General features: G+C 35.6%; 1 protein-coding gene across 1 annotated transcript in view; it reads right to left on the reverse strand.

Annotated features, from left to right (window-relative positions):
- Positions 1–333: 333 nt before the first annotated feature.
- Positions 334–16,487, reverse strand: part of LOC143241742 (uncharacterized) — a 37,547-nt gene continuing 21,393 nt past the window's right edge. Inside the window, exons 11-13 of the mRNA XM_076484967.1 lie at positions 14,273–14,400; positions 13,952–14,022; positions 334–525 (exon numbers count right to left, since the gene is read on the reverse strand). Coding sequence (XP_076341082.1) covers positions 334–525; positions 13,952–14,022; positions 14,273–14,400 — 391 coding nt within the window. The remainder of the gene's footprint in view (positions 526–13,951; positions 14,023–14,272; positions 14,401–16,487) is intronic.

Consider the following 16,487-nt stretch of genomic DNA (forward strand, 5'->3'; position numbering starts at 1 on the left):
AAATATCATAACTGGTTGAGTGGCCAGTAATCCTCTGATGATAAAGTAGTCACTGGTTTAAAGTATGGGTAGCTACACAAGTGACTTGTATTCCACTGATGATAAAGAGAATAGTCACTGGTTTAAAGTATGGGTGACTGGATCAGTAAACTGTATTCCACCAATGATGAGAAGAGTGCATGCTTGGTTAAAATATGGGCAACTTGCAAGAATGACCAATAATCTACTTTTGTTAAGGACAAGAGATGGTGAGTTAAAGGAAGGTTGATTTGAGAAGTTTTCTTATAACTTCAAGTTTGTTTTGCTGTGAAATGAATAAGACACAAGAAAAACCTAACCACTTTTCAACCAAGTTCCCATTTCTTTAGATTGTTGAGGCCGATAATGTTCGCTACCCAAGTACTTGCCACTACTGCTGCCACCTTTTGTTTGTCTTTCTTTTCGGGATTGAGCATCTTTGAACCAAGGTTTAGCTTTGATCCTGTAGAACCTACTGCCTACAGGTAGCTTGTATCGGTTCTCGGCCTGGTGATAAAAGAGAAATATAGCACTAAGAATGAGGAACTCTTAACAAATTGACACAAAATCACACATTACTCATTTAATTTCATAGTAACAGAGTTAAAAGATGAAAATTTGTCTTACAATTGATATAAGTTTAACCCTTTCTAAGAAGCAGTTTTAGACAACACATTTGAGAAAACAAGACAGAAGGTGATAGAATACAAGCTTCCAAAACAAATCTAACACTCATATATTTAAAAACAGCTAGTATTGGTAGAGAAAGCACTAAAAGAGGGGCAAACAACGTTTCAACCTTCTTCATTCATCATCAGGTTCACAAAGAAAGAAAGGGTAGCTGCTGGTCTGTAACCCTTTCTTTCTTTGTGAATGATGATGACCAAAATGTCTAAAACATTGTTTGATCCTCTATTAATATTCTCTACTCATTCGAGCCACTTTTAAATATATAATTTTCTCTACAAGTGGGTTTTCTCGTCATCTCGAAATCTAACACTCACGAGACATAAACTACTAACCCAACGATCTGATATTTTAGGTATAATACTCTTACCATAGGACCTGGCTAACAATGGATAACTACATTACTAGTATTGTTGGATGAGTTTCCCCTGTATTAAATATCAATGTATAGTATTGTTACAATAGGACCTGGCTAACAATGGATAACTACATTACTAGTATTGTTGGATGAGTTTCCCCTGTATTAAATATCAATATATAGTATTGTTACAATAGGACCTGGCTAACAATGGATAACTACATTACTAGTATTGTTGGATGAGTTTCCCCTGTATTAAATATCAATGTATAGTATTGTTACAATAGGACCTGGCTAACAATGGATAGCTACATTACTAGTATTGTTGGATGAGTTTCCCTGTATTAAATATCAATGTATAGTATTGTTACCAAAGGACCTGGCTAACAATGGATAACTACATTACTGGTATTGTTGGATGAGTTTCCCCTGTATTAAATATCAATGTATAGTATTGTTACAATAGGACCTGGCTAACAATGGATAACTACATTACTAGTATTGTTGGATGAGTTTCCCCTGTATTAAATATCAATGTATAGTATTGTTACAATAGGACCTGGCTAACAATGGATAACTACATTACTAGTATTGTTGGATGAGTTTCCCCTGTATTAAATATCAATGTATAGTATTGTTACAATAGGACCTGGCTAACAATGGATAACTACATTACTAGTATTGTTGGATGAGTTTCCCCTGTATTAAATATCAATATATAGTATTGTTACAATAGGACCTGGCTAACAATGGATAACTACATTACTAGTATTGTTGGATGAGTTTCCCCTGTATTAAATATCAATGTATAGTATTGTTACAATAGGACCTGGCTAACAATGGATAGCTACATTACTAGTATTGTTGGATGAGTTTCCCTGTATTAAATATCAATGTATAGTATTGTTACCAAAGGACCTGGCTAACAATGGATAACTACATTACTGGTATTGTTGGATGAGTTTCCCCTGTATTAAATATCAATGTATAGTATTATTACAATAGGACCTGGCTAACAATGGATAACTACATTACTGGTATTGTTGGATGAGTTTCCCCTGTATTAAATATCAATGTATAGTATTATTACAATAGGACCTGGCTAACAATGGATAACTACATTACTGGTATTGTTGGATGAGTTTCCCCTGTATTAAATATCAATGTATAGTATTGTTACAATAGGACCTGGCTAACAATGGATAACTACATTACTGGTATTGTTGGATGAGTTTCCCCTGTATTAAATATCAATGTATAGTATTGTTGGATGAGTTTCCCCTGTATTAAATATCAATGTATAGTATTATTACAATAGGACCTGACTAACAATGGATAACTACATTACTGGTATTGTTGGATGAGTTTCCCCTGTATTAAATATCAATGTATAGTATTGTTGGATGAGTTTCCCCTGTATTAAATATCAATGTATAGTATTGTTACAATAGGACCTGGCTAACAATGGATAACTACATTACTAGTATTGTTGGATGAGTTTCCCCTGTATTAAATATCATTGTACAGTATTGTTACAATAGGACCTAGCTAACAATGGATAACAACATTACTAGTATTGTTGGATGAGTTTCTCCTGTATTAAATATCAATGTATAGTATTGTTACAATAGGACCTGGCTAACAATGGATAACAACATTACTAGTATTGTTGGATGAGTTTCCCCTGTATTAAATATCAATGTATAGTATTGTTACAATAGGACCTGGCTAACAATGGATAACTACATTACTAGTATTGTGGGACGAGTTTCCCCCGTATCAAATATCAATGTATAGTATTGTTACAATGGGACCTGGCTAACAATGGATAACAACATTACTAGTATTGTTGGATGAGTTTCCCTGTATTAAATATCAATGTATAGTATTGTTACAATGGGACCTGGCTAACAATGGATAACTACATTACTAGTATTGTTGGATGAGTTTCCCCTGTATTAAATATCAATGTATAGTATTGTTACAATAGGACCTGGCTAACAATGGATAACAACATTACTAGTATTGTTGGATGAGTTTCCCCTGTATTAAATATCAATGTATAGTATTGTTACAATGGGACCTGGCTAACAATGGATAACTACATTACTAGTATTGTTGGATGAGTTTCCCCTGTATTAAATATCAATGTATAGTATTGTTACAATAGGACCTGGCTAACAATGGATAACTACATTACTAGTATTGTGGGACGAGTTTCCCCATTATCAAATATCAATGTATAGTATTGTTACAATAGGACCTGGCTAACAATGGATAACAACATTACTAGTATTGTTGGATGAGTTTCCCCTGTATTAAATATCAATGTATAGTATTGTTACAATAGGACCTGGCTAACAATGGATAACAACATTACTAGTATTGTTGGATGAGTTTCCCCTGTATTAAATATCAATGTATAGTATTGTTACAATAGGACCTGGCTAACAATGGATAACTACATTACTAGTATTGTTGGATGAGTTTCCCTGTATTAAATATCAATGTATAGTATTGTTACAATAGGACCTGGCTAACAATGGATAACTACATTACTAGTATTGTTGGATGAGTTTCCCCTGTATTAAATATCAATGTATAGTATTGTTACAATAGGACCTGGCTAACAATGGATAACTACATTACTAGTATTGTTGGATGAGTTTCCCCCGTATTAAATATCAATGTATAGTATTGTTACAATGGGACCTGGCTAACAATGGATAACAACATTACTAGTATTGTTGGATGAGTTTCCCTGTATTAAATATCAATGTATAGTATTGTTACAATAGGACCTGGCTAACAATGGATAACTACATTACTAGTATTGTTGGATGAGTTTCCCCTGTATTAAATATCAATGTATAGTATTGTTACAATAGGACCTGGCTAACAATGGATAACTACATTAATAGTATTGTGGGACGAGTTTCCCCCGTATCAAATATCAATGTATAGTATTGTTACAATAGGACCTGGCTAACAATGGATAACAACATTACTAGTATTGTTGGATGAGTTTCCCCTGTATTAAATATCAATGTATAGTATTGTTACAATAGGACCTGGCTAACAATGGATAACAACATTACTAGTATTGTTGGATGAGTTTCCCCTGTATTAAATATCAATGTATAGTATTGTTACAATAGGACCTGGCTAACAATGGATAACTACATTACTAGTATTGTGGGATGAGTTTCCCCTGTATTAAATATCAACTTATAGTATTGTTACAATAGGACCTGGCTAACAATGGATAACAACATTACTAGTATTGTTGGATGAGTTTCCCCTGTATTAAATATCAATGTATAGTATTGTTACAATAGGACCTGGTTAACAATGGATAACTACATTACTAGTATTGTTGGATGAGTTTTTCCTATATTAAATATCAATGTATAGTATTGTTACAATAGGACCTAGCTAACAATGGATAACTACATTACTAGTATTGTGGGACGAGTTTCCCCTGTATTAAATATCGACGTATAGTATTGTTACAATAGGACCTGGCTAACAATGGATAACTACATTACTAGTATTGTTGGATGAGTTTCCCCCGTATTAAATATCAATGTATAGTATTGTTACAATAGGACCTGGCTAACAATGGATAACTGCATTACTAGTATTGTTGGATGAGTTTCCCCTGTATTAAATATCAATGTATAGTATTGTTACAATAGGACCTGGCTAACAATGGATAACTACATTACTAGTATTGTGGGACGAGTTTCCCCTGTATTAAATATCAATGTATAGTATTGTTACAATAGGACCTGGCTAACAATGGATAACAACATTACTAGTATTGTTGGATGAGTTTCCCCTGTATTAAATATCAATGTATAGTATTGTTACAATAGGACCTGGCTAACAATGGATAACAACATTACTAGTATTGTTGGATGAGTTTCCCCCGTATTAGATATCAATGTATAGTATTGTTACAATAGGACCTGGCTAACAATGGATAACTGCATTACTAGTATTGTTGGATGAGTTTCCCCCGTATTAGATATCAATGTATAGTATTGTTACAATAGGACCTGGCTAACAATGGATAACTACATTACTAGTATTGTTGGATGAGTTTCCCCTGTATTAAATATCAATGTATAGTATTGTTACAATAGGACCTGGCTAACAATGGATAACTACATTACTAGTATTGTTGGATGAGTTTCCCCTGTATTAAATATCAATGTATAGTATTGTTACAATAGGACCTGGCTAACAATGGATAACAACATTACTAGTATTGTTGGATGAGTTTCCCCTGTATTAAATATCAATGTATAGTATTGTTGCAATAGGACCTGGCTAACAATGGATAACAACATTACTAGTATTGTTGGATGAGTTTCCCCCGTATTAGATATCAATGTATAGTATTGTTACAATAGGACCTGGCTAACAATGGATAACTACATTACTAGTATTGTTGGATGAGTTTCCCCTGTATTAAATATCAATGTATAGTATTGTTACAATAGGACCTGACTAACAATGGATAACTACATTACTGGTATTGTTGGATGAGTTTCCCCTGTATTAAATATCAATGTATAGTATTGTTACAATAGGACCTGGCTAACAATGGATAACAACATTACTAGTATTGTTGGATGAGTTTCCCCCGTATTAGATATCAATGTATAGTATTGTTACAATAGGACCTGGCTAACAATGGATAACTACATTACTAGTATTGTTGGATGAGTTTCCCCTGTATTAAATATCAATGTATAGTATTGTTACAATAGGACCTAGCTAACAATGGATAACAACATTACTAGTATTGTTGGATGAGTTTCCCCTGTATTAAATATCAATGTATAGTATTGTTGCAATAGGACCTGGCTAACAATGGATAACAACATTACTAGTATTGTTGGATGAGTTTCCCCTGTATTCAATATCAATGTATAGTATTGTTACAATAGGACCTGGCTAACAATGGATAACTACATTACTAGTATTGTGGGATGAGTTTCCCCTGTATCAAATATCAATGTATAGTATTGTTACCAAAGGACCTGGCTAACATTACTAGTTATCCATTACAATAGTATTGTGGGATGAGTTTCCCCTGTATTAAATATCAATGTATAGTATTGTTACAATAGGACCTGGCTAACAATGGATAACTACATTACTGGTATTGTTGGATGAGTTTCCCCTGTATTAAATATCAATGTATAGTATTGTTACAATAGGACCTGGCTAACAATGGATAACTACATTACTGGTATTGTTGGATGAGTTTCCCCTGTATTAAATATCAATGTATAGTATTGTTACCAAAGGACCTGGCTAACAATGGATAACTACATTACTAGTATTGTTGGATGAGTTTCCCCTGTATTAAATATCAATGTATAGTATTGTTACAATAGGACCTGGCTAACAATGGATAACTACATTACTTGTGCAACATAACATTGAGTATATGTTTCTTTAGTTTTGAGCTGTACTTAAACCAAAACTTGTCTTTTTGTCTCATTCTTAGCCAAATATTTTTGTTTTAAAAATAAATCGTTACGCGTGGAAATAGGTAGGTGTCTGTGTACAAGATCACGTACTGTTATTTTTTAATACAACTGTAATAACCTCTTTACACAGGAAGTGAGGCCATTATCATGGTAATAACCGAACTGTTTGATTAACAAATGATGAAATCACCACCGTAACGGACGAGTCCAACCATTTGGTAGTAAAACACGTGCGATATTTCTAAAACCAATATATGGTTTTTCGTTTCAAATAGTTCGTTTCGTTTCCTATTGTTATTGAAATATTGCAGGATGTGAGAACGACAGATGTTCCAACATGGTTGACAACTAAACCTCCAAACAATGGGATATGTACGGCTTGCACGAAACGTATTCGCTAAATTTATCGAAATGTAAATACGATAAAAAAGAACCAGAATAAAAAAAATCTAAATTATTGTTCAATAAGAAAACCTAACACGTTCAACCAATCATGTACTCCGATATTTTAGTACTAACGCGAGACCAGAAACTCGTCTGCTAGTTTAAAAAAGATGCACTTTGAAAATGGTAGTTTTAAAAATCACCCATTTATAGGGCTTCCCTTGTCAGGTTACTGAGGAACAGTAATGCTCAATGACGGTCAGTACAATGACGGTACTAGTCATCAAGGCCTAGCGTTAAATCATTTGTCAATCGATATTTAATCTTAGAAACAATATTCTCCCAAAGTAATTGTCGGTCGGGATGGGGGAGGAGGATGGAGAAGAGTGGCTACACCCGCACGTTACAAAAACACCTATTGCACGCGCCTGAAAACCAACATTTGTTAGCTTTGTAGATTGTAAACCATAGATAGATAACAACAAAGCTTTACATAATTAACAGAATAAATCTGGTGTTAATTGTTGTTTATTAACACAGAGAATCGAACTCCAGAGGTTTAGTGTTGTAAGTCTTATCACTAATTTCGCCAGGGGGCTGTCAATGTTAATCTCATTCTCAAGAGCTAAAAGCATTCTGTGTTCCCTGGTTCAAGCCTTAAATACAGCCTCGTTTCAGGTTTTATTTAACATCAGTAAACTTTACGCATCTAGTTTGGTTTGATTTGACTTTCGCTCAAAGGTACACGTTGGCTATCTGCGCTAGCCGTTCTAATTTAACAGTGGAAGACTGGAAAGGAGGCAGTTAGTCATCATCTTTTACCAACGAATAGTGGGATTGACCGTAACATTATAACGCCCCACGGCTGAAAGGGCAAGCATGTTTGGCGCGACGGGGATTCGAACCCGCGACCCTCATCTTGTAAGCCAAGCGTCTTAACCACTTAGCCATGCCATAGGCTTCTAGAAATAAGCCCTAAAGGCAGCTCCCTTTTCTTTGAATCACAGTAACCTGAAGAAGGCCTAACAAAGAGCGTCATCTATCGTGTTAAACAACGAAAACGTCCTATCGCCAAGATGCGTGCACTAACTTTATTATAACTTGAGTATTCTAAATTATGAACTATACATATGTTAGGGTTAACTGTTTACTGCTAACTGCCAGCAGTGAGAGATATTATAGCAGTGTACGTATTATTACTAACAGTTATTTAGTTTATTGTTTTTATTTTTTACCACAAAGCTCCAAGTTTGTTTCTTGGGTGTTTCGACAACCATCAGCTACCACGGGGAATCGAACCTCACATTTTAGTGATGCAAGTCCGGAAAGATACCGCTGATTCACCACGTGGGAGCCATTAACGAAGTTTTGTCAACAGAGGGTGCTAGACGTCCACAATATGCTCATTTCAAGTGGTACAATCTCTTGTTTATTTCTTTCACTGGATCTAATTTCTCAATTGCTTTATGTCTTCCCCTGTAATACTTTTGTTTTTACTACTGCGAGAGAAATTGGAATGTTTCAAAGTGGCCGAGGCATCTTACAACTCAAGTCTACATATCCAACCCTAAGTTTCTAGTACTAATCAGTCAGACAGAGAGGAAGAGGTCATAACGACTGTGACTGGTTTTGTGAAAGTTGAGAATACGAATTTGTTACTAACGGTATCGTGTCATGAAACCTGGACTATCCTTCGACACAAAGCAACATGATGGGAGATAACGTATTAAATACACGAGCACGTGTTTCGTAAAACATTTACTTTTTGAGCACGTGCCACCTCTACAACCGAAGCTGCTTTGTGATGAGAATGTCAGTGACCACAACAAGACAACCACAGTTGTGGTTCTCAAACACCAGTTCTAGTTATAAAACCTGTGGAAATGATTTCAGGTCGCAATTATGCCACGTGCGTAGTTGTGGATTCAACAAAGCCCCGTATAGACACTTCGAGAGTAATCACTACACGGGGTGGGTGGAGTTTAATAACAGCTTCTTTGTCTGCTCGTGTCAATTACAGATCACATAATGCGGGCTGTGGGGCGATAGCATCAGGTGCTGCCGTTTAAGTATTGGGGCTGGATTCTCAAAACCATCTTGTGCATTGTCTGTTCCAAACCTTTGTACGTCCACCTATTCACCAACTTACCCCTGCTATTACGTAGTACAACATACGAAGATAAAATATGAAACTGAGTTAACTAACTTAGTAACACCGTTTACTTATAGTCTAGGGAATGTTTTAACCCACTCTAAACATGTTTATTTATAGTCTAGGGAATGTTTTAACCCATTCTAAACATGTTTATTTATAGTCTAGGGAATGTTTTAACCCATTCTAAACATGTTTATTTATAGTCTAGGGAATGTTTACACCCATTCTAAACATGTATATTTATAGTCTAGGGAATGTTTTAACCCATTCTAAACATGTTTATTTATAGACTAGGGAATGTTTTAACCCACTCTAAACATGATTATTTATAGTCTAGGGAATGTTTTAACCCACTCTAAACATGTTTATTTATAGTCTAGGGAATGTTTTAACCCACTCTAAACATATTTAGTTATAGACTAGGGAATGTTTACACCCATTCTAAACATGTTTATTTATAGACTAGGGAATGTTTTAACCCATTCTAAACATGTTTATTTATAGTCTAGGGAATGTTTTAACCCACTCTAAACATGTTTATTTATAGTCTAGGGAATGTTTTAACCCACTCTAAACATGTTTATTTATAGTCTAGGGAATGTTTTAACCCACTCTAAACATGTTTATTTATAGTCTAGGGAATGTTTTAAGCCACACTAAACATGTTTATTTATAGTTTGTAGAATGTTTAACCCACTCTAAATACGTTTATTTATATTGCGGGTTATGTTTAACCCTCTATCAAGCTATTTATTTATAGCCTGGGGAATCTTTAAACTCACTCTGACCAGTTTATTTATAGTCTAGGGAATGTTTTAACCCACTCTAAGTACATTTATTTATATTTTCATAACTTTGTGAATGTTTTGGAAGGTTAAAATATATAATAATAACTGTTACGATATTTAAGATCTGGGAGATTTCTAGGCTTATTATAAAAAACAAAGAAGCTAGGTTTTTGATACAGGTATAGTTTTCTTTCATTAAACATGAACCTGTGTTATTTTGCACAGGAGAAAACAGTAAATTGGATTATGGTATGTTCTTGATAGATGGCTGATTTGTACACAGCTTTTCAGTAGATGATTATGAGAAGTGAAATTTCTTGGATAATAATGACACACAGTGTCTTCTGAAAATAAAGTACCAGAATGTAATGTTCTCTATAGGTTTTAGGGTCCACACGTTTGAGAATACCACCTATAAAAACATTAAATTTAATGCATGTTACAAGTTCTGACACACCGGTTTGTCTTCTTTGGGTAAGACAGAAATTCAGACAGAAGTTCATGTCTACATCAACTTCTCTCAAGGGACTATGGGTAATATGACGTAACCATGGTGTGTTTCTATGTAATAAAAACATATTATGACAGAGTTATTACCTAAAGGAAGGTAAGAGAAGAGAGGTGTTATGTAAATAAATGTTGCCATATTTTGTTAGTGTTTTCTTTATTTCAGTGCTATTAAAATATTTTGTTCTATTTTATGTTTGGGTTGGTAAAAGGACTTTTTTTTTACAAATAATCTACAACATGTTAAGGTTTAGTTTTCATAATTTCCTCTATGCACCTGACTTTGGTTTCTGATACCGATGTCTCCTAGCTCAACGTGCTTATCTACATAAACAAACACTAAATGGTGTGTAAATTCTTTGTTACACGTTTTTTACACACAAGTATGAACTGATAATTCCAGTTACAATGTAAAACTAGTTGTCCATATATGAGGGCCTGTGAAAACCTCACCTTCCCAGTGGGTTGAATGAGTAAGCAAGGTGTATAGTAAAGCTCCTAAATGCTGAGAACTGATTTTATCTCCTGAAACCCATCTAATCCTAGAGTACAGTTTCCAACAGCTGAGGACTTATTGTAGCTCACGAAATCTGTCTAGTCCTAGAATACAATTCCCAATAGTTGATGACTTATTCCATCTCATGAAACCCATCTAATTCTAGAGTACAGTTCCCAACAGCTGAGAACTGATTCTAGCTCGTGAATCCTATTTAATCCTAGAATACAGTTCCCAATAGTTGAGAACTGATTCTAGCTCATGAATCCTATTTAGTCCTAGAATACAGTTCCCAATAGTTGAGAACTGATTCCTGAACATGAAACCTATTAAGGTTGATCTGTCACACAGGTTATGAACTGTAATGGATGGTTAACTCCAATGTTCTATAATAGATGGTTAACTCCCATGTTCTATGATAGATGGTTAACTCCCATGTTCTATGATAGATGGTTAACTCCAATGTTCTATAATAGATGGTTAACTCCCATGTTCTATGATAGATGGTTAACTCCCATGTTCTATGATAGATGGTTAACTCCAATGTTCTATGATAGATGGTTAACTCCAATGTTCTATGATAGATGGTTAACTCCCATGTTCTGTGATACATGGTTAACTCCCATGTTTTGTGATACATGGTTAACTCCAATGTTCTATAATAGATGGTTAACTCCAATGTTCTATAATAGATGGTTAACTCCCATGTTCTGTGATACATGGTTAACTCCAATGTTCTATAATAGATGGTTAACTCCCATGCTCTATGACAGATGGTTAACTCCCATGCTCTATGACAGATGGTTAACTCCCATGTTCTGTGATAGATGGTTAACTCCCATGTTCTATGATAGATGGTTAACTCCCATGTTCTATGATAGATGGTTAACTCCCATGTTCTATGATAGATGGTTAACTCCCATGTTCTATGATAGAAGGTCAACTCCCATGTTCTGTGATAGATGGCTAACTCCCATGTTCTGTGATAGATGGCTAACTCCCATGTTCTGTGGCAGATGGTTAACCCCCAGGTTTCTGTGATAGATGGCTAACTCCCATGTTCTATGATAGATGGTTAACTCCCATGTTCTGTGAAAAGATGGCTAACCATGAACTTACCTCCCCTGTACTGTAGTTTATAACATCACTTTGAAAACCATGTTCCTACACAACAAAATGGTTTTTAACATTTATTAACACAGAACATGCACGGAAATTATCACAAAGATACTAAAACATTTTGGCAAGGTTTCTGACTTTTTACAATGTTTCTAGCTATAATTAAGTCATCCATTTTGAGTGTGATGCTGTATAGATTTCATTATTACAGTTAAGAAACACTGAACTAAATGTCCAAGAAATATTGATATTATCATACCATTATAAAAACTTAAACAAGATATTAAAGCTAATGGCTGAACAAACATTTGATGTTGTTCTTTTGAAACACATGGCATTAGACTGACATCCTGCCACCTGGCTAATGTTCTCTGAACTTTAAATAAATTACATGTGGCACATTAAAGTGTAACGTATAAAATAAAATATATTCATATTTTTGGTCACATGGAATGTTCGTAAACATGTAATACAACATTAACTTGAGTTCTTGTAAACAAGTTTCAATCACTCCAAATAAGCTAAACCATGGAAGACAACACCAACTGAACTCATAATGATTTTTGGGAGCCTGAATACTCATGTGAGACAACATTGAATGAACCGAGTCATTACAGATTTCAAACGCTTGGAATTATCTAAGCCATGTGATATAACACTAAGTGATCTAAACAACGCGAGACCACACTGAATGGTCTCAAGCACGCGAGACCACACTAAATGATCTCAAGCACGTGACACCACACTAAATGGTCTCAAGCACGCGAGACCACACTAAATGGTCTCAAGCATGCGAGACCACACTAAATGGTCTCAAGCACGCGAGACCACAGTAAATGATCTCAAGCACGCGACACCACACTAAATGATCTCAAGGACGAAAGACCACACTAAATGATGTCAAGCACGAGAGACCACACTAAATGGTCTCAAGCACGCGAGACCACACTAAATGATCTCAAGCACGCGAGACCACACTAAATGATCTCAAGCACGCGAGACCACACTAAATGATCTCAAGCACGCGAGACCACACTAAATGATCTCAAGCACGCGAGACCACACTAAATCATCTAAACCATGTGACACAACACCAAATGATGTAAACCTCGTGACACAACACCAAATGATGTAAACCGCGTGACACAACACCAAATGATGTAAACCGGCGTGACACAACACCAAATGATGTAAACCGCGTGACACAACACCAAATGATCTGAACCGGCGTGACACAACACCAAATGATCTGAACCTCGCGTGACACAACACCAAATGATCTGAACCGGCGTGACACAACACCAAATGATCTGAACCTGCGTGACACAACACCAAATGATCTAAACCTCGCGGACACAACACCAAATGATCTGAACCAAGCGTGACACAACACCAAATGATCTGAACCGCGTGACACAACACCAAATGATCTGAACCGGCGTGACACAACACCAAATGATCTAAACCGCGTGACACAACACCAAATGATCTAAACCACGTGACACAACACCAAATGATCTAAACCACGTGACACAACACCAAATGATCTAAACCACGTGACACAACACCAAATGATCTAAACCATGTGACACAACACCAAATGATCTAAACCACGTGACACAACACTAAATGATCCAATCCATGTGACACAACACTAAATGATCTAATCCATGTGACACAACACTAAATGATCTAAACCATGTGACACAACACTAAATGATCTAAACCATGTGACACAACACCAAATGATCTAAACAATGTGACAACACTAAATGATCTAAACCATGTGACAACACTAAATGATCTAAACCATGTGACACAACACTAAATGATCTAAACCATGTGACACAACACTAAATGATCTAAACCACGTGACACAACACTAAATGATCTAAACCATGTGACACAACACTAATATGTCTAATAACTTACTTTTTTAGCCTGACAATATTCCTTATGTGTTACTTCGGCCAAAGCATATAATTTCCGGGAATCTGGAGTCACTAAAAAAGAAGAATTTTTACACATTATTTTATAAAGCATTAATTTCTTGCATTCAACATGTCACTCGGGGAATGGGCCTTTCTCCCTTTACTCATGTTTTACACATATAAATATAAAAAATGTTGCACATTCAACCAATATAAATAATATCAAGGTTTTCTTAGGTCACTCATGGATTATATGAAAGATTTAAAAATTATGAAACCAATAAGAAAGACATTCGTTGCTTTTCCTATCATAGTTACAAACCTGACTTTAACCCTAAGGCTTCCATGCAGTCAGTGTTGAGGAAATGAAGAACAGGACCCAAGTAGAAAGCCAAGTAATTTTCATACCTATCATCGTAGCGTAGGAGAATTATGTCTCCAATATTACATCTGGAAAATAACCAAAGTTAGGTAGATCTAATATCATAATATATACCTATATGATGCCAATACAACTTAGTAACAGAAAAGAAACCTAAACTCTGTCATGGCTGTAATGTAAAACTGACTACCAGTCTTTACAAAGTGACTCTGTCATGGCTGTAATGTAAAACTGACCATCAGTCTTTACAAAGCGACTCTGTCATGGCTGTAATGTAAGACTGACCATCAGTCTACAAAGCGACTCTGTCATGGCTGTAATGAAAGACTGACCATCAGTCTTTACAAAGCGACTCTGTCATGGCTGTAATGAAAGACTGACCATCAGTCTTTACAGAGCGACTCTGTCATGGCTGTAATGTAAGACTGACCATCAGTCTTTACAGAGCGACTCTGTCATGGCTGTAATGTAAGACTGACCACCAGTCTTTACAAAGCGACTCTGTCATGGCTGTAATGTAAGACTGACCACCAGTCTTTACAAAGCGACTCTGTCATGGCTGTAATGTAAGACTGACCATCAGTCTTTACAAAGCGACTCTGTCATGGCTGTAATGTAAGACTGACCACCAGTCTTTACAAAGCGACTCTGTCATGGCTGTAATGTAAGACTGACCACCAGTCTTTACAAAGCGACTCTGTCATGGCTGTAATGTAAGACTGACCACCAGTCTTTACAAAGCGACTCTGTCATGGCTGTAATGTAAGACTGACCACCAGTCTTTACAAAGCGACTCTGTCATGGCTGTAATGTAAAACTGACTACCAGTCTTTACAAAGCGACTCTGTCATGGCTGTAATGTAAGACTGACCATCAGTCTTTACAAAGCGACTCTGTCATGGCTGTAATGTAAGACTGACCATCAGTCTTTACAAAGCGACTCTGTCATGGCTGTAATGTAAAACTGACCATCAGCCTTTACAAAGTGACTCTGTCATGGCTGTAATGTAAAACTGACCATCAGTCTTTACAAAGCGACTCTGTCATGGCTGTAATGTAAACTGACCATCAGTCTTTACAAAGCGACTCTGTCATGGCTGTAATGTAAAACTGACCATCAGTCTTTATAAAGTGATTCTGTCATGGCTGTAATGTAAAACTGACCATCAGTCTTTATAAAGTGACACTGTCATGGCTGTAATATAAAACAGACCATCAGTCTTTACAAAGCGACTCTGACATGGCTGTAATATAAAACTGACCATCAGTCTTTACAAAGTGATTCTGTCATGGCTGTAATGTAAAACTGACCATCAGTCTTTACAAAGTGACTCTGTCATGGCTGTAATGTAAAACTGACCATCAGTCTTTACAAAGTGACTCTGTCATGGCTGTAATGTAAAACTGACCATCAGTCTTTACAAAGCGACTCTGTCATGGCTGTAATGTAAAACTGACCATCAGTCTTTACAAAGCGACTCTGTCATGGCTGTAATGTAAAACTGACCATCAGTCTTTACAAAGCGACTCTGTCATGGCTGTAATGTAAAACTGACCATCAGTCTTTACAAAGCGACTCTATCATGGCTGTAATGTAAAACTGACCATCAGTCTTTACAAAGCGACTCTGTCATGGCTGTAATGTAAAACTGACCATCAGTCTTTACAAAGCGACTCTGTCATGGCTGTAGTGTAAAACTGACCATCAGTCTTTATAAAGTGACTCTATTATGGCTGTAATATAAAACTGACCATCAGTCTTTACAAAGTGACTCTGCCATGGCTGTAATATAAAACTGACCATCAGTCTTTACAAAGTTACTCTGTCATGGCTATCTTTGTAGAGTAATATTTTACAATATACAGTCCTATCTCAATTATTATATATATATGTAGATTATTACTATTTAAAAATAAATTATTAAACTTGTATTTCTTAAAATATAAAACAATAAATAAATAACTAAAGCAAACAATTATCTCTTCTAGTTATGACCTTTGAACTTGGTTGTTGGTGGACATAGATTGCTACACCTTTCAAACTTTCGTGCATGGAAGATACAAAACAAAATTTTTTTTGGATTTTACAAATAAAGTGGAATAACCAAAAGTAACCACACCATAGAACTCCACTATAATTTATTAAGCTTACACC

Source organism: Tachypleus tridentatus, unplaced genomic scaffold (assembly GCF_004210375.1).
Source record: "Tachypleus tridentatus isolate NWPU-2018 unplaced genomic scaffold, ASM421037v1 Hic_cluster_1, whole genome shotgun sequence".
Classification (NCBI taxonomy): Eukaryota; Metazoa; Arthropoda; class Merostomata; order Xiphosura; family Limulidae; genus Tachypleus; species Tachypleus tridentatus.